Here is a 26,489-nt window from a genome sequence, read left to right as displayed (position 1 = left end):
AGAGAGCATCAAAGGAAAATAATAAACTAAAATATTTTCACTTTCCATATTTTAGGGTTTGTAGTTATGTATTTATAATACATAGAGAACTCCTTACTCTGCAAGGAGGATCAATTGTGAAGTACATGAAAATCCTACAGACTTCATGAAGAGAACTCACTGTTCCAATATTTTCAGCACAAAGAAGAGAATCATTTACATATGCAAACAGGGCATATATCAGTATGCATGAATATCAAGTAATTTTCACTCATTTATACCTAATAATGAGAAGGAAATTGTGTTTGTTATTTTTAATCTTCATGAAATACCCATGTTCCATTTTAAGGGGGATCTCTATGCTTCTTTGCCATTAACAAGAACCATGTTAAACAGAAATACATATAGAGTAACATAAAAACATACATTTAAAAATAACCACGTAAACAAAAAATGTGGACATTACAAATAAAAGTATCTTTAGAATTTTTTATTTTTTATTGATATGTACTCTATGATTTTTTATTAAACTGTGGGATTGCTGTGTAAATACAGGCCCAAGATAAGTCTGTCATTAGCATATTCTCTTAACTGGACTCCTATTGCTAATTCTCTTTCAAGTAAGAATGTTTAAACTATTCCTGATGAAGAATTATTATTTTACAACCTACAAATTTGAAGCTTTAATCTGAAAAAGAATTATAATAATATGCACTGATTCAACCATTTTCCTGGCTATTAAGAGTATAGTCATCTGGTTGTTTAAGATGATTTAATGTGTGTGTGTGTGTGTGTGTGTGTGTGTGTGTGTGTGTGTGTTCGTATTTTCTAGTCTATGGTGTTCATCTGATTGTCATTACAGAGTCAAATATAATTTTGTTTCTCACACCAAAATCAGAATATAGTGACCTTACTGGTAATAAGGTGGTAAAGAGCAAATGAGAAATTTCAGTAAAGCTGATGAAACAATCATCTCTCTTTGAATTGACTTATCAGCCCCAGTCATGCAAGAAATGTTGTTGTTAGATAACATGTAAAAAGATAATAGTTACAAGAGTAAGATATTTTCCAGCTTAGTTTTTAGCTGATATGGCTTATCTGTGTTAAGAGGATTCTGAAGTTATCTGCACTGTATGTTAGAGATTTCTATTTCACTCATGCAGTAGGATAAAGCCATTTTCCATTCAAACAGGGAGTTTGGGAGTGCAATTAGCACCAGCCTTGCCGGAGCCTCGGACGATGCCCAGAGTAATCTGAGGACATGTTCCATGGGCACAAACAAGGATTCAAAAAGAGAGTTTAGGTGTTTTCATTTTGGAGGACTTGCATAAAATTACAGTGTGTACATACACTTAAGAGGTACATGAAAATCACGTAAAAGGGGAAATGATTTGATCTGGCATTTGAAAAATTATTAAAAAGCAGAGTAACAGCAGGCTATAAAAATGATCTTGTTTGCAGGCAACATTTGTTTTTGTTTCCCCACTGGAGAAGTTTTGGATGTTCAATTATAGGCCTCATTGCTTCAGCATTATTTTCAACTGAAATGTCGGAACTTGGAAAAGCATATCTAATGTGCAAATTAAGTTTATTGCCGCTCATTTAGTTGTTTATTCTTTGTGATAGAAGTCTTTATTATACCAGCATGGAGAGTGGCCTATCCGTTTTCTCCAACAGAGTGATGGTGTGCACCATTATGGTTCTCTATTTACTAAGAGAAATACCAAGATAGGTAGATAATTGGAGGCTTTGTGGCTTCAAAAGGCAGTTTAAAGGATTTGAGGTGTTGAGCCCAGCTTTATTGAGAAGCTCAGCTTTATTGAGTAAACCAAAAGTACAATTTCACAGAAATGACAAGGCACGTTGGAATACATCAGTCATATTTTAGTGGCTGAAAACACCACTGCAGAGTAGTCTCCAAGTACTGCTAATATTTTCCTCAGAATGCTTAATCACGCACCCCAGTTTTCTACAAAGAATGGTTTAAAGCATTTTTATAGAAAGGAAGTTTTGATTTAAAAATTATGAGTGGAAGTGCTTTTCAGGTGAAAAAATACATAGTGAAATCATACACTGGCCAGGAATTTTCTTTCCCCCACTAATATTGAAAATAATGCTGAGTGAACTCTTGACACTTGAATTCCATAGTCCCTTCAAGTAAAAAAGGAAGGAAAGAAGGAAGGAAGGAAGGAAAGAAGAAGGAGAGAGAGAGAGAGGGAGACGAAGAAAGAAAGGCAGGAGGGAAGAAGGGAGGAAGATAAACAACAACAAAGAAAACCCCCAAAACATTTATTTAAGCAAATACAATATCAGTGTTATTTTGGTCTTTGTAACAATTCAGTCCACAGTCTTTTTAAAAATGTAGCACACACCACTCCCATAAACTTTTCAGGTATGTTAAACAGTTGTTTTTTCTGAATATGTATTTTATAATATATAGTGTAAAGGAAAGATATTAATGAATTTTAGGTTTTCACCTTTTGTTTTTTATTGTTCCAGACATTTTTCATTGAACAATTAAACCTAAACTGGTCAAAGTTTTGTTTAGTTTTGTTTATTCTTAATAAAAATAGGGACCATATTGCTAGTCTTTCAAGCTAAGTGGAGGAAGACAGACAGATGAGGATATACCACTCCTCAAAGTTATGAAGAGCACAGACTTTGGAATTAAATTAACTAGCTCTATTATTGAGTAGCATAAGACCTTGAAGAGGTTTTTTTTTTGGTTTGTTTTTTGTTTTTGTTTTTGTTTTTATTATTACTGGTGTTGTATTCTTTATTACTATTATTATTAACCACCATTAACAAATAAGTAAATATTTGTTCCAGGCACTGTGGTAGGTGCTTTATGTCCACCATCTCAGTGATCCCTCACAACACTGTAAAGCAAATAATCATTATCTCTTTTACACAAAGGGAAACTGAGGTACAGATTGCTAAAATGACTTGACCATGGATTTTGTATTAGTAAGTGACAGAACTTTTTTCCTTCCTTTTTTTTTTTAATCTTCCAGTTGAATTTATGTAATAATAACTGCCTGAGACACTTTCAGTTTCACATGACATTATTTGAAGTCCAGTGGAAATAAAAACAGAGTATCTTGCAAAAACTAGTACATTTCCTAAATAGTTCAGCTTTTCATTTATTAGAATTCAGTATCTGTTTATACTCTTTTCCATTTGAGGTGAACTTTACAGGTATGAAATACCCAAATCTTAAGTGAATGTTTGCTGAATTTTGGCAAGTGCATACCTGTGTAGGATACCCGTGTATCCTAAACTCTACCAAATATAGAACATTAACATCACCCTGTAGAACTTTCCCTTGTGGCCCTTTGTCATCCCTCAGTTCCTGCTCCCACCTGACTTACAGAAGCAACCACTATTAGGATTCTTTTCTGTTACTGTTACTGTTAACTGTCTGTTACTGTTCTGTTTCTGTTACTGATTTCATACAAGTGCCATCATACAGTATATATGCTTTGTTATCTGGCTTCTTTCAGTTGGCTTACACCACTAGTATCTACTTTCTCTTTTCATTAAAGATTAATGAAACAAAACTTTAACCAACAGCAGGTTTAGTCCCTGCAGTAAAAACATGTCTTGAACTGTCCGTGTTTTTGTCTTCAGTTTCCTTCTCCAGCCTGCATGTGTGCCCGGAGTATTTGGTTAGGAATTGGAAGTTTAATAATATGTCCTTGACTCCATTCTAATGCTAAAAGAAACTGTTAGACTCCTCCCTTGCTTGAACCTTCTATTTCTATAGTGGCACGAAGGTCACTTATGTTCTAGTGCCATTTTTTAGGGATAATGTGTATCATTAGGATGTACAAGACCCTCAGGTGCAAGTTCTGTTTTCAGCTTATGGATCCTGAATACTCAAGGAAGCAGCTAGCAAATTCTTTCAAGCCCAAGTGAGGGATGGGCGTGGAGGAGGGCGGTGGGGAAACAGAGAAGAGGAATCAGAAGAATACAATTTACTCTGCTTCTCATCTTCTTGCCTTTTTTTTTTCCATTTTGTCTTCCCTCACCTCCAACATAAATGTTCAGAAGAAAACATCATCTTTTTGCTAGATCCTGTAGCCAGGAAAAATAAAATTTCCTCATTCCATTTCCTAGAAAACTACAGAATTCTCCAGCCTGATGTTTTAGTAGGGCCCAGCACAGAGTTACAGTTGGAGGACAGAGTGAACATTATCTGTTTATAAGAGATATAAATATGATGCCATAAATAGTCACTGCCTATTATGTATTAACAGCTTTGAAACTGAGTAGTTGGCATATCTAATTCATTAAGCAGATTCTATGGTGCATGCTCTTTCTAAATAGATGTCAGACCCTGTTGTGATTACTTGTTAATATAGAAGATCTGTGTTTACATTTTACATTATTACTTGCTAGGGAATTTCTCAGTGTTACCTTGCATGATACTTAGACATATTTTCTCATTTAGACAACTCCAGTTTAGACAATTACTTTCTCTAGACTGTTCTTTGTTTATTTCTTTTACTCTGGGGTTTTGGTAGTCTTTTCATATTTGTTCCACATCATTTCAATATTGAGGTGAAAGATAAATGGGTAATGGTACCTGCAGGTAAGCCAGATATATTGGCCATGGTTACTTTATGCATAATTGAAATTATGAAAAACTATACTCTGTCTGTATTGGAATATACCAAGTGCTGCATGCAGATTTTAATCTGTAAAACACATGTCTGAGCAGATAAAGATTGCACTTGACTAAGAGAATAGAAAACACCTTAGCCTTACGCAAGTATATGTGCGAAGAGAAAAAACATAAAGATTAAAAACCCCTCCATTTCTGGCTTGCTGGAGGAGGAATCCATCACACTGATTTCCTTGTTTTTTTGTTTTTTGTTTTTTGGGGTTTTTTGCTATCTCTGTTAAGAGTTTATTTCAGAGACTAGCTTTGATTTTCCTCTATTTGCTTTCCCTAGAGTTTGCAATTTTCTTGTTTTGTTTGCTTAATTTTCTGTGGACTTGACGATAATTGATTCCTCAATTTTGTCTCTGTTGTCCCCCTTCACTATCAACCTGTCCTTCTGTATGCGAGCCCAGCTGTCTAAGCATCATGCCTTTCTTGAAAAGGTAGAATTTCATCTTCCAAAAGATTTTTGAGAAAGAATTCAAGAGGAATGCAATGTTTTGGAGATTTTTCATGTTTGAAAATGTATTTATTCTATGCTTACATTTGATTGATAGCTTAGTTGGAAACAGAATTCTAGATTAGAAATCATTATTCTTAGCAATATGGAGATGTTACTGTGCTCTGAAAGCTGAAACCATCTTGATTTCTTATCTGTTGTTTATGACATTGTTTCTGTCTGTCTGCTTGTCTCTCTTGGTTGTTTTTTCCCAGGGTTCCACAATTGCCTGATGATGTGCTGTGGTGTAAATCTATTTTCAGCCTTTATACAGGGCAATTGGTATACTTTGTCATCCTGAAAACTCATACTTTATCCTGGAATGTCTTCCTGGGTAATTTAATAATTTATTCCATTGCTTTCTCTATAATCCCTATTACTGAAAACGTTGTATTTCCTAAACTGTTGAAAAAACTAGATCTCCTGGAGTACCTAGGTGGCTCAGTGGGTTAAAGCCTCTGCCTTCGGCCTGGGTCATGATCCAGGGTCCTGGGATGGAGCCCCACATTGGGCTTTCTGCTCAGCAGGGAGCCTGCTCCCCCCCTCCGCCTGCCTCTCTGCCTACGTGTGATCACTGCCTGTCAAATAAATAAATAAAATATTTAAATAAACAAACAAACTAGATTTCCTAAACTTTAGTTTGTGTGTATGTGATATGATTCCATCTCATGTTAGGGACAATTTCTTCTCTCTGCCTCTCAGTCTCAGTCTACCTCTCTCTCTCTTTCTTCTCTCTTATTTTGTGTAACACACCATACTCACCAGAATACTTTCATATTATTATTCTCATCATTTAAAAAAAAGACCTTTTCTGACCCTGCTTCCCTTCTGTGTGTATAGTTTATTATATTTTATATATTTCTATATTTAGGTACTGATACAGTTTTTGTACATGTGTATATAAACTGCATATATTTTTGTTTCTCTCTCCTAGAATCTATTGTATATCTTTTTGTTTCTACCTTTGGGAATTTTTTACTTTGCTATTTTTTTTAAAATATCTAGGTGTCCTTTTATTTTCTGGCTGTTCTTTATATAATACCTTGCATTCTCTTCCCCCCCCCCTCTGAAAATATTGCTCATAGCTTTTCTTTTATCTAGCTTATTTTTCCTGCATGACCTCTGTGATTCCCAACTGCTTGCTTCTCTTTTTTTGTTTTAATCCCTACACTTTATTAAGAGGTATACCAGGATACTTTGTGAATCTTAGTTATCTGCTCATATTTAAGAATGGGGCACTAAAAATCTTACAGAAAGCTCTGATTAAGTGTATGTATGAGGCGAGTATTTAATACTGGACTTCACACTAAGATGATCTGGCCAGTATATATCCTTGGAAAACGTAAACACACTTTGGTTAGGATTTTCTCTTAGGTTTATCAGATCCCTAAGAAAAGCACCTCCCACTTCTCACCCCACTTTCCTGCCCAGAGAGCGAAGGCCCAGCAGCCAGCACCCTCAGAACTAAATGACATTAAAAGACATGGATCTCAGCCCTTACTATATACATGTTTGTTAATTTCCCTGCTTTTAGTTAAGATTCCCTCGTCTTCAACTATGCTTCCTACGGAGCAGTTCAGAGACTCTCCATTTCGTATTCTCTCAGAATAATTTGCTAATCTTCTACTGAAATGAGAAAACACTACAGAGACCAAAATGCTTCCTATTCATAAAGTCTGTAAGGGGAGTTGACATGTTCAATGAATTTTCTTCTCGGCCTTCTTCACAGCCAGCATAGGATTGAGCTTTATGGTAGATCAGTTAGAAATCATTTCATTTCATTCCAGTTTCTCAAATTTTGTCTCCCCTTTTGATCTCTGTTTTGGTGGATTTAGGACTTCGGAAAAATTTCTTTTGGCTTCACTTTTTAGATGTTTGTAAATAACTAACTAAAAAAAAGGATATTATATATCTTATATTTTATACTGATACTATTCTTCTCTACTAACACTTACAAAAAGCCAAACTTTAGTTACTTCTTACTTGGACAAAATTTATCAAGAAATCAACAAATCACAGTTTGGTAGATAACGGGTCATGAACTCAAGTCTTCCACTTGTGTTCTAGATATGATTCCATCTCATGTTAGGGACAATTTCCTCTCTCTGCCTCTCAGTCTCAGTCTACCTCTCTCTCTCTTTCTTCTCTCTTATTTTGTGTAACACACCATACTCACAGAATACTTTCATATTATTATTCTCATCATTTAAAAAAAGACCTTTTCTGACCCTGCTTCCCTTCTAGGTACTGCCATAGTTGACTATTCTCCTTTATATCAAAACTCTTCAAAAGTTTTCTATGTGAGCTTGCTTTTTCCACCCCTTCTGGCCGACTTCTTTTTGAATCAACGTGACCAGGCTTTTCCCCTCCAGTTCCATCAACAATGCTCTTAACAAGGTGACTAGTAACCTCCATGTTGTGAAATCCAGCAGTCGGTTCCCCATCTTCATTTACTTAACCTGTCAGACTATTGATCACATCCTTCTTGAAACACATTCCCCACTTGGCTGCCTGCACACTACATGTGTCAGGTTTTCCTTTTCCTTCCACATCTTACGTCCCTCCCTTTCTATTTACTTTGCTGTTTCCTTTTAATCTTACCCATTTCCTAAATTTGGAGTGTGCCAGGGATTTTTTCTTGAATTTGTTCTCTGCCATATCTACTTCCTCTCATTCGGTGTCTTATTCAGTTTCGTCATGTTAAATACCATCCACAAGCTAATTCCAAAATGATATACTCCATTCAAATACCTGCCTCAATCCCCAGATCCCCTCACCAATTTATCATCTTCACTTACCAGTTTACTGTATGCTAATATTGGCCTCCTAATTCTTACTCCCAAGACTTGTTCCTACTGCAGTCTTTCCCTCTATATATTTTTTTAAGATCTTATTCATTTATTTCAGAGAGAATGAGTAAGAGAGAACATGAGAGGGGAGAAAGTCAGAGGGTGAAACAGACTTCCCCATGGATCTGGGAGCCTGATGTGGGACTCGATCCCGGAACTCCAGGATCATGACCTGAGCCGAAGGCAGCTGCTTACCCAACTGAGCCACCCAGGTTCCCCTCACTTTATATTAATAACAGTCTGTAGTGACATTAGCCAGGCCAAATCCTTTTAGTCATTTTTACTCCTTGCTTTCTTTCAAACACCATTTCCAACTGTCCAACAGATGGCCCTCAGCATCAATAAATGTACATAATCTAACTACTTCTCACCGCTGCACTTACAAAATTTTAGTTAATGCACCACCATCTCTTTCCTGGTATGTTTCTGCAGCACTGAGGTGCTTCACCAAGTTGATTTTGCCTCCAAGGGGACCTTTGGCAATGTGTGGAGATAATGTTTGTTGTCACAACTGAAGGATCTACTGACATCTAGTGGGAAGAGGCCAAGGATGCCACTAAGTATCTTGGAATGCACAGGGCAGTCTCCTCACCTTATTCTGAATCCACCCATACAGAAAGGCAATGAAAAATTATCGGGCTCAAAACGTTGATAATGTTGTGGTTGAGAAACCCACTCATACAACCTTATGATTTATCTTGATTCCATCATGCCTCCCTTCTAGAAACTAGAATATTCCTGGTAAAATGTAAATGAGATTTTTTTTTTTTTTTTTTTTTTTTGCCTCTTCATGATGGAAGTCCTCTAATAGCTCCTCAGTTCAGTGTTGTTTCATTTGCTTAGTATTCATACTAGTGTACAACTGGAAGAAGGTAAGGATTTGATACTAATTGAGTGGTTTTGAATAAAAGATCGAATAAACAATTAGTTATTTTTATGTTAAGGATTTCTACTTCTGTTGAAAATAATACTCAATTCTTTCTCCAACTGTTATCAGTTATTGTACTGTTCAAGGTATTATCTAAAATCCTAATGATAAATTGCCTAAATATTTTCAACCCTACACACAATCTGTTATTAAACATTAATAATATTTGGAGAACCTTTTGTCCTGACTAGTTGAAGCAGCTTTATTAGACTATTATCAGCCAAAAATATTGTTAAAACCTTTTAAAAGTAAATAAAAATAGCAGTTCAAAGGAATTATGACAGTAACCAAGGGGTTTGCAACATGAAGGACAATATTCTGGAGAAAAGAAAAGCAGAACTCCCCAGTGTTTTTCTCCAAAAACTTGCCACTTCCCAAGCACTACAAATTAGGAATAAAAAAGAAAAAGAAAAAATAGAAAGCAGAAAATGCCTCAAGCAGAAATTTTAGTAGCCTCATAGTGCAAGGAAGACAAAAATTGGGACTCAGAATTAGCCAGATAAAATGAAGCCTACTACACAATTTGAGCTTGAGTGGAGACACCTAGAGCACTTTATCCTGGTAATGAAAACAGAACAAAATTGACTGACATTCAGATTCCATTCGTATCCATTCCCAACTGGACTCTGCTCTTTTTAGTTGCCTGATTTAAAAAGGAAATCTTCTTGGAAAAAAATATAACAATAAAACTACATATAACTATATATAACTATATATATCTATAACTATATATATATATGAAACAATAGCAATAAGAATAAAACAAATTTCAATGCATAATGCTGGTATTCAGTAAAATTTTATCAGGAAAAGCTGGAACCAGGACCAAATTATCAAAACCTAGAACATCTGACATTACCAATAAGTCACAGCTGATAGGAATATGAAAGTTACTAGACAGGGGTTTTTAAATAATTGTGATTAACATGTTAAAAATGACAAGATGGTGAATTTCAGGAGGAAAATGGCATGTATTAAAAATCTGTTAGAGAAAAATAAATACCATATGATTTCACTTATGTGTGGAATCTAAAAAACAAAACAAAGGAACAAACAGAAACCAACTCATAAATACAGAGAACAAACCAGAGAGGAGGCAGACAGAGAAATGGACAAAATAGGTGAAGAGGATTAAGAGGTACAAACTTCCAGTTATAAAACCAGTAAGTCATGAAAACAAAAAGTACAGAATAGAGGATATAGTCAGTAATATTGTAATAACATTGTGCAGTGACAGTTGGTGACTCATTTATTGTGGTGAGCATTGAATTGTGGAATCACTATGTTGTGCACCTGAAACAAGTATACTATTGTGTGTCAACCCTACTGCAATTAAAAAGAATCAACTGGAAACCTATAACTGAAAAATACAAAAGCTAAATTAAGAACAGGTAGAGATTGATTTTTAATACCAGATTAGATATGACAGAGAAAAGAATTAGTAAAATGGAGGATGTATGAATAGAAAATATCCAGTCTGTAACATGGAGAGCAAATGCAATGGAGAAGACCAAAAAAAAAAAAAAAAAAAAAGAACTTCTTAAGGAGCTTAAGGAGTATATTGTATATTGGATATGAATAATTCCAGCATAGGTGAAATTGTAGTTTCAGAAGGAGTGGAGAGGAGAGAAAGAAAATGAGGGATGAGTAATATTTGAAGAAATATTTGCCAAAGATTAAACAAACAAACAAAAACAACTGAAAATGACAGCAGCCCTCCTACTTAGGGAATTCTATGACTCCTAATGAGGATAAACATAAAGGAAAGTTTAAATAAGCACATAGTAGTGAAACCAAAAGAAGAAAAGAAAAGAAAAACTGTCTTGATAAAAAAGATACATTATCTCCAAAAGAACAGCAATAAGACTGGCAGTTGTGATAGCAACAGAAATAAGATAATCCAAAAGACTGTGGAATGGCTTTTTTTAATGGGCCAAAAGACAAGAGTGATAAAAATTCTCTTTCCAGCAAAAATGTCCTCCTGAATGAATACAAAGTAGAGATGTTTTCACACAGACAAAATCTCTGAGATTCCATCACTATCAAGTCCACGCTTAAAGAAATGCTGATGATCCTGATGACATTCCTATAGTTAGAAAAACTATGATCTCAGATTGAAGCATGTAAATGGAAGAAGAAATTAACAACCATGGAAAGGACTAGTATGTTAATACATACATTAAATTGAGATTCTGAGGAATTAGGAAGAGGACCAAATTTAAAGTATTTATTTGTAGTCTTCAAAAATTAACTAGTGAGAGAAAATATCAGAGAATTTTGTCACCTGTTTGAAATGCTATTTATACACTAGTTTTCTTTATATTGGTATCTTAGCAACATTTTCTATAATGTCATAGACAAATGAAGGCAGAACCTCATGTTTGTACTGAATAAGAAAGGGTTGGTGATTTTTTTTTTTTCTGTTTTGTCCATTGTTTGAAAGAAGTTGGTAACTTCAGAAATACCTGAGAAGTTATTATTGTGAACAGTGACACTGAAAGATTATTACTTACAGGTGAAGGTTTCAACTGAGTTAAAGATACAAAAGAAACAAATAAATTAAAAGGTACCAAAAAGAATATGCTCTGGATGGTCAGGAAAGGCCAGTTACATATTGCATTGCTATCCTCTAGTTTCTAAAACTGTAGTTAGGGATCAAAATATGTAATAATGTGTTTGGCCATTGATACAAGGGTCAAGTCTCATTTGTGTTTAAAGAAATCATGCTGAACAATTCTGACAAAAGTTTTAATATCAGTTCTCATGTGTCCTGAGGTACTTATAACTAAAGATGTGTTTTGGAAGCATCTTTGGCTATTATGACCATGTAAATTTGAGTAAGGCTATTCATCAAAAGCATTATATATCTTATTAAACCTTTCCTTCTACTACTTAAGAATAGGATTTTCAAAAAAGATTTTGATTAAAGATTTTATTTGTTAGAGAGAGAGTGTGCAAGAGAGCACAAGCAGGACTGGGGCAGAGGGAGAAGCAGGCTCACCACTGAGCAGGGTACAAGAAATGGGGGTCGATCACAGGACTCTGGGATCATGACCTGAGCCAAAGGCAGATGCTTAACCACTGGACCACCCCAGGAACAGAATTGTTAGGTCAAACTATTTTTATATGATTTGTATATCATTAAAATAGATTGAAAATGGAAACATTAAAATTCTGTAGTTTTATGAACTCTTCATGAATGTCATTCATCTATAGAATAATCTTCAAAAAGTAATATATCCTCATCACTTTAGAAACTGAATGGGAAAGGTGCCTCCTTATTTTCTATATATTTACTAATCTCATCATTTTCTGTTTTTTCATTTATTATTATTGAGAATAACAGGAAAGTAGAAAAAATAGTATAAGGAACTCCCATGTACCCATCAGTCAGGGTTGTTGTTATCAGCTCATACTCAACTTTGTTTGATCCATACCCTCACCTACTACTTCCTCAGCATCCATCCCAAATATCTAGAGACAGATCACAGACACCATAATTTTATGTATAAATATTTCATAATGTGTCTTTAACAGAAAAGGAACTCTTTTTAACATAACAATAAAAGTAGCTTTCTTATATTACAAAATTAATAACTATTCCAGAATTAGAGTTCCTGTTAACATGACTATCTCATGAGCTTGTGTTTCTATATGTGTATGTGTGCTAAATAAACACACACAGATAAGCATATATGTATGTGTATACAAATGTGTGTTAATCCTCTTCCACCATGACAGTCATAATTTCAAACATCGTTTTTCAGGATCTCTTATATCCCAAAATATATTTCCTTTTGAAATATATATATATATATATATATATATATATATATATATATATATACACACACACACACACATATGTATATAAATATGTACATAAATAAATAAATATATATACACATATGTGTATATATTTAATTATTTATTTATTTGAGAGAGAGAGAGAACGTGTGCACAATCATGCATGTGTGTGAGCAGGGTGAAGAGCAGAGGGAGAAAGAGAGAATCTCGAGCAGACTCCCCACTGAGTGCAGAGCCCAACTTGGGACTTGATATCACGACCCTAAGATCATGGCCTGAGCTGAAGAAATCAAGAGTTGGACTCTTTGACTTAGCCACCCAGGGGCGCCTCTTATCTCCCAACGTGTAATAAGGGGTGTTACCTGGATTAAAACTCCTTCATATCTAGTAAACGTAGAAAACCTAGATTAAATACACTTTAAGAAGTTTCTTTAATCCAGAATTTTCCTGAGCTTTTAATATGCTAAAATGTACTGTGAAACTCTGAAAGCAGTTACAGTATATGGAATTAATTACAGTTAAATAACCTCCAAAGTCCATTTTTGTGTATTTATTTTTGAAGCGTTACCGATCAATGACATTTTACTCCACAGGACGTTTTGCTGGATCTAAAGCATTAGGGAGTTTCTGACTATATATTTACATAACTTGATTTTTTTTTTAATAGAAACTTCAGATTCAAATTTCAAAACCTGAGGCAGTATTTCTCAAAGTGTAGTCCCTGAATTAAGTATATCAAAATCAGCTTTTAAAATGGCCTGCTAAATATCCATATTCTCCATTTCCTTCACAGACCTCCAGAATTAGTATTTCTGGTAGGAGTCAAGGAATTCGCATTTTTAACATGTTCTCTGAGAAGCTGTTATGCATGCTAAAAGTTTAAATTACTAGACTAGAATTTCTAGTCTATATACCTATATATAGACATATATATATATATATAGTCACCAATACCTAAGGAATTTGCGAGAAGAATGAAATGATACTGAATGAAAAGTAACAACTATAAGAGAAAGAGTTTAAAAAGTTTCAAAGTTTCATAGATGATAGTATTTAGCAGAGTTGACTTCTTTCCTTTCTAATTTGTTATACTTCCGGCCCTAATGATGTCACTTATCCATAAAAACCAAGAAATGCTTAATCATGAGCTTCATGTTATTACACCTACTCTACCGGTATATATGGACGTCCAGGAAAGGAGTAGAGTAGATACGTGTATATACATCCCTCTGCTCCCTGAGACTGATTTGAATGGTTTGAAAAAAAAAAAAAAATCTCTGCTATTACCGTTTCTTAAGAGTTTAAGCGTTTGCACAGGAGGACTCGTTAATGAACTAAGGCACAGTCCTTGTTCTTTTCCTAAAATAGCATCGAAGATTCTGTATATTTCTGCTGCACAAGAACCACTCTCCCATTCTCCGCGAGTGTGATTTTTGTCTCTGTGGAGTATCCACTTCGAGATCTGAGCCCGGAGCTATGCGTGGTTGTAGAAGAGAACGCTTGAGGGAAACAATCAGCAGCCTTGTGGGTCTTGCAGAGCTGCCCACACAGGATTAGGACAGGTCTGTGTGCGGTGTGGCGAGAGGATACAGTAGTTAGAAGATTCCTTGCCCAAGCACCCCCTTACCTACACAGAGTACTCACGGGGAACTAAGCTCAGATAATCATGTCTCCCCTTCTTTTGGATAAAAAGTCGACTGTCCTTGAAGCTATCTTTCTGTGTATAATCTATTTTTTCACCCTACAGATAGTGCTATGTCTTTATACCATTGCCTCTGCCTCCTACTTTCAAGGCTTCCCATTTTCTGTCAGCAAAAAGAATAGGTTCCTTAACATGTCATCCAGGACTGGCTTCATTGGTGCGTGGCTCAGTGACACAGGACCCTGTGCTGAGAAATGCCCCATTTTGGCAGATCACCTTGATGGCACTGTCTTGAAGTTCTTAGTCCTCTTGTCTCTGGAGTTGTGCTTTGTTGGTGCAGTCTGATGGGACCGCGGAGCATGCTTTTGAGCAGAGGGGTATGCTGGGGGGTAGCACGTGCACCTGCTTATGGTGCAGCGCAGCAGCCCACGTGCAAACGGGCTCGGGCCCCTTCACCAAAAAGACAGCATCCACGCGCAGGAGGCTGTACCGTGTGCCAGGACCACGTACGTCGTGGCAGGAGTGCTGAGGTCCTGAGAAGGTGGGCCTCAGGACCTGGGCCCAGACTAGTGGCGCTGAAGGTCACAGCAGCCCAGAAGTTTCCGTGGCTTGCTGCAGGTGTCTCAGGAGAACAAGGGACTCAGAAAGTGACCAGTGCTGGGATCTAATGTGAAGGGGCCACTTGCCCAACTGTCCCCAGCGTCTGTGCTTGTGATCTCTGTGACGTGTGCAGAAATAGTAACTCTTCAACCTGAGCGCCAAGACAGGAACTGCCAGGGTTCAGGCAGTAAACTTTGTCAGTAAAGACATAAAATAAAAGCCTGCGCAGGAGCATTGTAATGAGGCACCACACAAAGTTATTCACATTCTTCAAAGAGTTTAGCGTACACGGTTTTTAAAATTTGTCCAGCATTGCATTGCGAATATCCAGAGGCTTAGAAACAGAAATTAAATTTAAAGATTTTTTTCCACTCAGTGCAAAAGAACACCATTTTTAGAAGAAGCTCCAGGTGGACCAATTATTAATGAGTGTTTCCTTGTAATTGAAGATAAGGCGATAGAATGCATAAATAGGCATTTTGGATTACACGCAAGTCATTAAGGCACTTTCAGTTTCTTGTAAGGCCTCAGAAGTTACAGAATATGTCAGAAGAACATTGTAGTTCCATTGTTTAAATGTACTTTTAAAATTTAATTCAGACTTACACGAACTGGATTTGTATGAAGAGTTAAATCTTCTAGAAAAAAAAAATTGTTCTGTGTTATTACCAGCGCTAGATGTTCTAAAATTTGTATTTCAACATAACTTATCAGAACTGTATTTTAGTGTTGTCACATCCTATAAACTACTCTTTACCGTTCAGTAACAGTTATATCAGCAGAGAAAGATCCTTTGCAAAATCAAAAATTATTGAAAAATATTTGTGATTTTACATTCCAACTGATGCCAGTTACATCAATTGAAAATGAAGTTGCTTAAAACAAATTCCAGTAAGTAAATTTACAGAAATGTGAGAAAAATCTTAGGGCAAGCAAGATAGAACTTTAATAAAGCATTATTTCATGTACTATATAAAACTGACACCAAAAATACATTTTTTGCAATTTGCAAGTTTATGCTGTGACTCATGTATCACCATTACTCTTTTACATTTTATAAGTTATGCCACATTTCTAAAGCAAGTTGCTTTATGTTTAATATCTTCAAGAGAACTTCTTTATTTTTTGACCAAAGTACCCCACATTTTCATTTCACATTGCGACCCACAGATTATGTAGCTGATCCTAAAGATATCTCAGTTATGTCTTTTACTGTGACTATCACCCAGCTTCCGGTTTCCCATCTTCACTCTTGTGTTATACTCTAATAATAGGATTTCCAGCAAAACGACTGCTCTCCATCTACCATCCATGTTTCTTCTTCACACAGACCCTTTGTAAATGTGCCTACCTGTCACGGACATAGATATCATTCCCCCATCTGCCATCTTTGCCTAGCTAACTCCTATTTGCCTTTTATCCTCAGCCAAAGCAACTCTTTTTCAATAAACTGACCCCGCAGGGTCCCCCATTTTAATGGGGTCATTTACCTCTAATATATGACATTTATCACAGCTGTAACTACATATCCATTAATATGATTTGATTAGTGTCAGCTTCTCTCTTTAGACTTAAATCTCTGTGAAGGCAGGCACTGTATGATTTATATTTGATATTGTTGTTGTTTTTTTTTTTCCTCCTGACAGATGGCTGGAATTTGGTAGGTGTTCAGTAAAATACTAGTTTAATAAATGAATTAACTAGTGATGACATCTAAACATTAAAAATTATAATAAATATTTCTTATTCATGAATTCTTAGTCATTATTATTATACTACCAATGAGCTATGTATGCAGGGAATGATTTGTCTAACTTTGCTACTTTGTGGCGCCATAAATGGAAGGAGTTGCTGTCATTTTTAATGTTTGAAAATTACTTTAATTGCATGATCTAAAACTTTAAATCAGAGTGGTTTCGCACTAACACATCCAATTAGTCAACTCATCCTCCCATAAATGTAAATAAGACATTCGCAATACATTCTTTTTCCCAAAAACTACAAGAAGAAAAATATTTTTCTAGTTCTAAAAAGTGTTCTTGAAACCCTTACTCTAGGGGAGAGAAGTGAAGAGGGCTTGGAATTAGGAAAGGTTGTAGTCCATAAAAATCATTCTTCGAACTTTTCTCCAAAAATAATTAGAAAGTGTATATATCTCATATAGTAAAGAGCATTTTTAAATTATGCAAATGTAAAAAATGAATAAATTACCCAAGCATAAAGATATACCTGATGTTGGTTGAGTTCAATTTTCTGCATTATATGCAGAAATATAAAATGTGCTTTTATTTTTCCATGCCTCTTTTTATCAATATGTACCTTAAAACTCAAGATTATTAATTTCTACAGGGTTCAACTTTATCTCACAAATGATCTTTAGAGAAAGAGATTCTCCAGGTTCTTATTTCACAGTTTTGAAACGTCTTTATGTACAGTATTTTTTCAGTATAATTTGCCTAAACTTCTAATTCTTAAATGTAAATTTCTTAAAATGTATTTTATTTTAGTAAAATAGTGCCTATCTGAATCCAAACATATGCCCAGGGCTTCTTTGTGTTTACTGATTTTCCCCTTTCAGTCAATTATAAACCTTCTAAAATAGAAAACTATTCATTTTGTTATGAGAAAATACATATATATTTATATATATATAGAGAGAGAGGGAGGGAGGGAGAGAGAAAGAGAGAGAGAGAGAGAGAGAGAGAGTCAAATAGGATCTATTGCTATGAGTCTCTTTTAATCAGAGAAATATAGGACTCTCGAGTCCAACTAGAACACTTTTGGAAATGACCTTTGAAACTCTGGTCAGTGAAATGCTAGGATTTATGGAACAGTGGTTGACACTATGACTAATATTTCTAATGGGAAGTGTTTTATGATATATGTAGAATTCTAGCCTTGGAAAATCTGGGTAAGAGAGGAACAACATACATCTTTCCCCTTCACATTGTGTCTTTAGATAAAACAGAAAATTATTATCAGAGCTATGTCAGATATGGGATAGATATTATATTCACACCAGCAAATATATACTTGTGATTATAAATCTCTATATAAAATATTGTATTTAAGATCTTAATGGAATTATTTTTCTCACAGTATACAAAATTAACACAGACTAGAGCTGCAACCAGTGTGTGGATTGTAATGTTGCACCTAGAACTTCAGAATAAAAAAAAAAAAAAAAACAAAAAACAATAAAAACTGTGTGGTGCATTTTTCATGTATGGAATACTATCTTTTGAAGTCCACAGTTTTCTATCAACTATTTATTTTTATATAAAATATGAGTAAAACTGTCCTTTTATTACAAGTAATAAGCTATACTGATTACTGCAGACATATTTGAAAAAGGGGGAATAGAATTATTCATATGGAATATAGGAGAACTACAAGTTTATATTTATATAATTTCAAGCAATTGCAAAGGCATGTAAAATATGTATTTTGCTGCCATATGTCATATTTCAAAAGTTTTTTCTAATAATAATATTTTTTCTCAACAGAGAGGACTGTTATTACCATTCCACCTTCCAAAATGGACGTTACAGTTGGAGAGAGTATAGTCCTACCATGCCAGGTGTCCCATGACCCATCCATTGAAGTTGTATTTATATGGTCTTTCAATGGAGATGTCATAGACTTAAAAAAGGGAGTGACTCATTTTGAAAGGATTGGAGGAGTAAGTTGATGAAATTTTCAAGTACTTACTAAGATAAATCAAGTTTTTCACATGAATCAACATCTTTCTTAAATATTCTCCCCATATTTATTTGCATGGATAACCACTGTCTGTTTCTGAAGCTGCATCTGTTTTTGTTTTATTTTGTTTACTGTATTTCATACAAATGCTTGTGTTCTAGATGCAATTATAATAGAGGGGATAGAGAAAGGGATCATATAGAGGGATCATACAATGATACTAGTATATCTCCTAATTTCAGAGTTGTCTCATATTTAATATTTATCCAGCTGTAAAAAAAAAAAAAATGGGACCTGCTGGGAATTATTGTGTTTTTATCCCCCTTTCATCTTCTATCTGCAGGAATCTGTTGGGGATTTGATGATAAGGAATATTCAGTTAAATCATTCAGGAAAATACCTATGCACGGTAAAAACAACTCTAGAAAGTTTATCTGCTGTAGCTGATATCATTGTTAGAGGTGAGCATAACAGTGAAAATAAATGAGCCATTATTTATTCAAGCCAGAAATGTTAATAAATAAGTGGTAAATCTTTGAATAACCAACCACATCATGATAAAGAAGTGAGATAAAAATATAGATTTTTTTTTAATTTTCTAAACTTTAAGACTCCAGGGCATATGTAGTATGGATATGGATAGTGAATTGAGTAGATTTTGTGTATTTATAAGGAAAGGTCAGACTCATTGTGCAGTGTCAGTCCCTAAAAATTAGGCATGCCTTCTATTTATAATAAACCATACTCATCAGAATAGGGTCAAAGTCATATATTCCTATAGGTCTCCATATAAACTGCATTTACTTTAGTTACCTTTTGAAAAAGGAACATATTAAAGTTGTTTTCAGTTTTTGAGGATAGCTCCCTGATGGATGATAATCAACAATTCCATGATTGGAATTTTCTTTCTCTCTTTTTTTTTTAAGAGTTAGTGGGGAGGGAGAAAATCTTAAGCAGGCTCCATGCCTAGCACAGAGCCCAATGCAAGACTCAGTCTCACAACCCTGAAATCATGACCTGAGCTGAAATCAAGAGTTGGTCGCTTAACTGACTGAATTTTCTAATCTTCAAAGGAAGATTTCTAAATTAGTCTCTCCTCATGTAAACTGAATTAATAAAGTTTTATCTCAATTTGCTAAAAGTACATTATGTTCAATATTTTATTTTTTAAGTATACCAATAAGAATAAACTGCCCTATCTCAAATCAATGAATTTATAATTTTCAATATAGTTATCATCAAACATATTTTTCAAGGTCCACCAGGTCCCCCCGAGGATGTAAGAGTGGAACACATTTCCAGTACTACTTCTCAACTAAGCTGGAGACCAGGCTCAGATAATAATAGTCCCATTCAAATATTTACTGTTCAGGCTCGGACACCATTTTCTGTGGGTTGGCAGGCTGTTTCAACTGGTAAGTGACACCAATGTTTTCAGGTGTTTTTCTAAAACAGATGTTCGATATTGATTGATTGATTGATTGATGTTAAGTAGTGCCAGTTTTGATGCCTTAAGTACCCTCCTCGTTTTTAGTTCCAGAAATTCTCAGTGGCAAGACATACAATGCAACAGTGGTTGGTTTGAGTCCTTGGGTGGAATATGAATTTCGCGTCGTTGCTGGGAACAGCATTGGGATTGGAGAACCAAGTAAAGCATCAGAACTGTTAAGAACCAAAGCATCGGGTAAGATATTATTGTCTTCTAAAACACGTGGAAGATCCTTTATGGTATCATTCTTAAAGCATACAAGTAAGAAGTATTTTTATGGGTCTTATAGTATTTTGGGTCCCAAGTCAGAGGCAGGAAACCAGCAGCTTTCATTTTCACATTTTTATGTACCCAAAGTAGGGAGTATTTTCTCCTCAATATAAGTTCAATAAGAGATGATTATAGCTAAGCAGGCATGTCAAAAATAAGAGTTTTTCAGAAGTTGTCCTCTCATCTCATCAATTTTCTAGCCAAACTCCAACAGAGAATCTGTAGATTTCTACATGCAAATGAGTTACTGCTTGTTTCATTAAATGTTGTAGCCAAGAATTAATTGAAACTCTGTAGGTGCAATCAGCCACATATTTCCATCTATTTCTCAACTCTGACCTAGTTGCAGCTTCATTGAGCAATAGTATAAATTCTTTCCCATGCAAATGAGGTAAATCCTAAGCTCATTTAACAGAAGCACTAATTGAGCATCAGTTGGTTCACTGAACAGCAAAATACAAGTAGAACCTGGCTCAGAAATCACCCCTTCTTAAGCTTTATTCAGTGGATCCTCTTTGTTCTTCTCTTAAACTTTGCATCCAGGGTAACATTTGATCTGCTTGCTACATGCAGCTACAAAGTTCACGTTCCTATTCAGTCATATAAATGAGGGATTGCTCTGTTGTCTCTGGTTTAGCTTAACAAGCACAAAGTACGTCAATTAAGTGCACAACTGTCAGATACCATTAAGTCTCTTTTCAAATTAAAGATAATGTAAGTATTTTCATTATAGGATTGGGACTGAAAAACAAAATATTTTACTGTAAGATCTTAAATGAGATCATCCTAGAAGTTTAGAGCTGAGAGGAGAGTCCTTTATTTTACAGAAGAGGAGAAGGAGGACCAGGATCTTAGCTGATTGTTTTGGACAGAGTCAGGATTTGAGCTCAGACCTTCAGACTTGGGCACCAGCATTCTCCGTAACCACGGGTCTTAACCTAGACGAGAAAGAGATTGGCATAAAGAAATGTATAAATATAGAAAGTCCCAGACCTTACCATAAACTGGCTGGAGGAGAATCTCTGTGGTGGCCTATGAATCACTGTTACCTTGAGTTTTAGGCTTTTTTTTTTTTACCACTGATTGATATCATGGTAGCTTTGGGCAGGGTTGACTCTAACTGTAAAGTTTTACAGTAAAGAGTGTGTACTGCCTTCTATTAACCACTAACATTCTTGTTTCAGTAGCATGATGAGACCTGGTGTTCATAATAATTACCCCAAGTTTCCTAATCATACCGGTGTGTCCTTTTTTTCCCCCCCTGTAGCTTCTTCTCAATATGTTTTAGGTTTAGTATGTTTCATTTGAAAAAGAAATTTAAAAAAAAAAAAAAGGAATTTTGTTGTCCAGACTATTGGAAGCTTTGTAGAGAGTGAATAAAAGTCTAATTTAAAATAATTTCTTTATGTATCTACACTCTTTAATGATCCTAAAAAAGTGTCGCTCTAAGTTGCCAAGTACCAGAAATCCTACAGCTGTAGAACCCACATGGATTTATGTGTTTTTGGCCAAAGGCCATGGAAGACTTAAAAAATGGGGTGTAGGTACAAGGCAGTCTTTTAAATTCATTGTGAAGATCAAAGCAGATAAAGGGAAAATTTGAATATGAAAACAGGTAATGTCTGATAGGTGCTATTATTAAGAAGAACAATTAGACTCATATCACTATGTTGTTTATAAAGTTAAACATCTGCGTCAAATGGCAATAATTAAAGTAAGTTTTCTAAATTTGTCTGACTGGTCTCCACAGTGGGAGAAATTTTTGAAATGGACAATTAAATATTATGTATTATAATTCCTGTCTATCAGTCAGCAAACATACCTGGGCACTTCCACCCCCCACCTCTGGATCTTGATCAAAAATGGCCAAATCTAGGTAGTTATGTGTAAATTCAGTCTTTAAAAAATATATCATGCAGATATATTCATTATCACAGATTTAAGATGCATCTGCCATTATTTCATGAAAAGGATTACATTTCAGTACTTCCACATATATAAAGTAAAGCCCCATTCTGATTTTATATTACAAGATCAACACATACTTTCATCAGTTTTGTAATTGACCTCAAATTACCCATTATTTGTCATATCAGTCCTCTTAAGAGTATATGTGAAGGGTATAATTGTTTTCTAATTCATAAAAATGATCAGTGTCTGGAACATTCTTAGAGTCATGGAGTTAAACAGAGAAAATCACCTCTGTTACATCCCTGACAGGGGTCCATCTTCTTAGCTGGCTTGTGAAAGGTTAGAGGAAAAGTCCTTCCTGTTCCATACTGAGAGAATGTGAGATTCAAACACAGAGTTATAATAACAAGAATTTATATACTTACATATTTTTAAAGTGCATTTTTAAATGTTAAATTCTCTTGATGACTAAAAATAAAAAAGAAAACTCGTTTTAGTTTGTTTATTAAAAAAAGAATTAATTAATAGACTGCCTCGGTAACTTGTTTACAGCACAACTGTATAATTAGGCACTAAATCAGCAATGTCACTGTTACCATCTGAATGGAACATCATTTTGCCAATTAGTAGATGATGCATAATAATGTCAAATACACGATGTTACTCGATTTTTAATTAATTTTGGAGCCAGGGTGCTCATGTATCAAACACAACTGTGTCCTCTCTCTGAGAAATTTGGATATGTGTAAACATAATTTATGTTCATTAAAAATGCAAGACTCTCACAATGTGCAGCATGAGATTTTGAAAGGTGAAATCTAAAAACAAAATTTTTCCTGATGAAGATGTACTTTAATAATTGCCATCCCACATTTCTCTTGGTTGCTTTCAGTCCCTGTTGTGGCACCAACAAACATCAATGGAGGTGGAGGAAGTCGGTCGGAACTCGTCATTACGTGGGAGGTAATTTTCTGTCCAACTGAGTTATTTTGAAAGAAAAAGATCTAGTTGGCCAGGAAGAATACTGAAAAACAAAAAGATTTATTTGATCACTACTGAGATTATATAAAAATACATGGTAAGAAAGACTCCTGATGATGAAATTACTTAGAGGAGGTATTAGAAACTTATTTCTAGTAACGTGAGAGAGTATAACTAACTCAACACAATTCTCTCCCAAATTTAAAAAAACAGCTTCATGGTCTATTGAAGGTTTATCATAGCATTTCGACTGTCAATTGATGGACCAGACATTTTTGTATTTATTACCTCTGGAACTATTTTCTTGCACATGAGTTAGCCTCAGTAGAGTGCAGGTGGAAACAATTCTTTTCCTATCACTATTCTTTAAACACTTCCCTGAATCCAGACAAAAACTTGGGCAGGTGGCATAGCTTTTATGGTTCTTATTCTTACAAATTAACATATAGGCCCATCTTTATACCGATTAAAAAATTTAGTCTTCTTTATTATCATAAACTTTAGACTTTTCTCCAACCTAATGTTTCTCGTTTCTAGTAGCTTGGGCTTGCCTCAGTCTAAGGATTCCACATTTTGAGAGGGAACGTGTAGTCAGTTCTCTATCTGGTCTTCATTCTGAGTTTTCCTTCCCGACTCCCTATGGTACCTCTTGCTCCTCCAGAGTTGTGGTGGGTTTGGACTGAGAGAGGAGGACGAGTACTGAACAGGTTCTGATTGCTAGTACATTTGTAATTTGACTTTGGTGTACTCTACAAGTGGCAAATGGCCAGACACTGTTTTTTTTTTTTTTTTATTAAGTTTTCAATTTTGATTCCAGTCGAGTTAACGTACATGTTATATTAGTTGAAGCTGTATGGTGTCGTGACCCAGCAATTTATGCATTACTTAGCGCTCATCATGCTAAGTGTGCTCTTTAATCCCCATCACCTGATTCACCCATCCCCAAATCCACTTCCTTTCTAGTAACCATCAGATGCTGTCATTTTATAGGGTAGTTGTTTTTTGTTTGGTTTTGTGTTTTGGTTGGGGGATAGGCATCCAGGAGATCCCTCGCTAGGGACTTCTAGTTACAATTCCTTGATGCAAGCCCAACTGGCTGCTGAAACGTCTCCTTAGTTCCTGGAGTCTTGTGGACAATGTCCAGTCCCTTCTGGTGGAGGTTGTCTTTTTCTTCTAGATGGTCTTTGTGGATAGAGTCCCTTTCAAAGCTACTCATGGACAGGCCTCTTGCATGGGATCCACATTTATCATCAGCAAACATACTTTTGTTCCCATGTTCAGTGGAATATAGTGCATACCTGCTTAGCCTCTCTCTTCACTCTGCTACCATGTGTTATCCAGATCTCTCTCTCCTTTAGAAGTATCAGGCATTGTCATTTAAAAGGACCTATCTGTCCCAAATTCCAGAGAGCACATACCAAGTAGTTCTTTGTGAGGCCTCTTCACTGGTTAGGCAGAGGACTCTCGTGGCCCCATTACTTTCCCTTGGAAGAGGGAAGTGCACAGCTTTTTCCACAAATCTCTCAAAAGAAATATTTTCCTACCCTTCTCTCCTTAAAAAACAAACACTCCTTTGATAGACCATTGTCATAGAGGAGAGGCTAAATTTTGCCTATAAATGGTTTGATGTCTCTCTTTGGAATGCATATCATGTCATACCCTTGTTGTCAGCTTTGAGCCCCAGCCTTAACTGATAAAAGAGCCCTGCCCTGTTTCATTGCCTGGGTTCATGTTTTTGACATCTTGATAATAACTTTCATACTGCCAAAACATCCCCTTCCTCGGACATTTTAATGTTACACCTAAGAGCATGATGGCCATGGATGTTTTAATTAAAAATCATCCCAGCTGACATGTACAAAGGGAGTTCTCATTGGGAAGCAGGGTGATTTTATTCCTCGGTAGACATTTTACAATATCTGAGGACATGTTTGATTGTCACAACGGAGTTGGAAGAGAGTTGTGTTTGTTCAGAGGCCAGCAATGCTGCTATATGTCCTATAATGCACAGGACAGCCCCTACCACAAGGAATTATCTGGCCCAAAATGTCAATGGTGCTGAGGTTTAGAAACACTGTTGTTGAATAAGAGTACTTCATTGTATCTGTAAATGATTTTGCAGTAGTAAAAGGTCCATTTTATTCCTTACAAAATTCCATTAAAGATGGAGAGAGAAAGAGTGGTGGTGGTAGTAACCTCTTAATCTGTGAGTAAATTCGGGCACAGAGATGCTATTTTCTCAAGGTTGTAAATGACAGGGCCGGAAACCAGGCCTAGCTACTCTAAAACTCGTCCTTTCTTCTGGATACCTAGTTTCACATAGACATTCCAAGCCCAGCACAGTGCCTGGAATGTGGCATGGCCACGGGAGTACCTGTTGGATGGGTGGGTGGTACTGAGAGAGAAGAAACTCTCAGAGGCCTGTGGCAGAGGAGACTACACTCACGGAGCACTTACAGAGTTTCTGAGCTGTGCTGGGCATTTCATGTCACTGAGTCCTCACAGCAATGCTAGGTGGGTAATGTCACTTTCAGGTTTAGAACTGTGACATTGCGGGGGTGCTGCTTGGTGACTTAGTCCATTAAGCATCCACCTCTTGATTTCAGCTCAGGTCATAATCTCAGGGTTGTGGGATCAAGCCCATCTATCCCCCCAATAGGATTCCATGCTCAGCGTGAGCTTCCTTGAGATCCCCTCTTCCTCTCCCTCTGTCCCTCTCTGTCCCTGTTCCCACTCTCTGCTCTCTAAAATAAATAAATCTTAAAAAAAGATTTGGGTGATGGGCAGTGGAGCATTTGAACACAGGACTCTCACTCCATACTCTTTTACTTTGTCCTAAATTTGAATTTCATTTATCCCTACATGATGTCATGGTTTAGGGTGGACAAGAGTCCCTATAGATCTGTCTTGGGCAGTAGGTTAATCAAATTATTCCTGTCCTCCAAACACATTTCCCACAAAACCAGTGACTCCCACATAAGCCTACAAGAGGTTTTCTTTAGTATAATGGTAAGTAGGTTATTAGGTTATTTATTTCAAAGGCCAAGTAAGCATTTCATCATAGTATGTAGGGAATTTTGCTTGATATCATGCACTATTTTTTCTCCTCTAAGGTCAGAAATTACTAAAGGTTAGTAAATAATTGTTTTTGCTGTTCAGTATGTGA

The 26,489-nt window shown here is 35.7% G+C and overlaps 1 protein-coding gene across 4 annotated transcripts in view; it reads left to right on the top strand.

Annotated features, from left to right (window-relative positions):
* Window positions 1-26,489, top strand: part of CNTN6 (contactin 6) — a 304,698-nt gene that overhangs the window by 260,133 nt on the left and 18,076 nt on the right. For all 4 annotated transcript variants that reach the window (XM_082719511.1, XM_082719510.1, XM_082719512.1 and 1 more), the window contains exons 13-17: window positions 18,477-18,652; window positions 19,016-19,133; window positions 19,929-20,087; window positions 20,207-20,356; window positions 23,235-23,305. In XM_082719511.1, coding sequence (XP_082575637.1) covers window positions 18,477-18,652; window positions 19,016-19,133; window positions 19,929-20,087; window positions 20,207-20,356; window positions 23,235-23,305 — 674 coding nt within the window. The remainder of the gene's footprint in view (window positions 1-18,476; window positions 18,653-19,015; window positions 19,134-19,928; window positions 20,088-20,206; window positions 20,357-23,234; window positions 23,306-26,489) is intronic.

The sequence above is a fragment of the Mustela nivalis genome (assembly GCF_964662115.1).
Source record: "Mustela nivalis genome assembly, chromosome: 1".
Taxonomy (NCBI): Eukaryota; Metazoa; Chordata; class Mammalia; order Carnivora; family Mustelidae; genus Mustela; species Mustela nivalis.
This window is presented reverse-complemented; position numbering and strand designations above follow the sequence as displayed.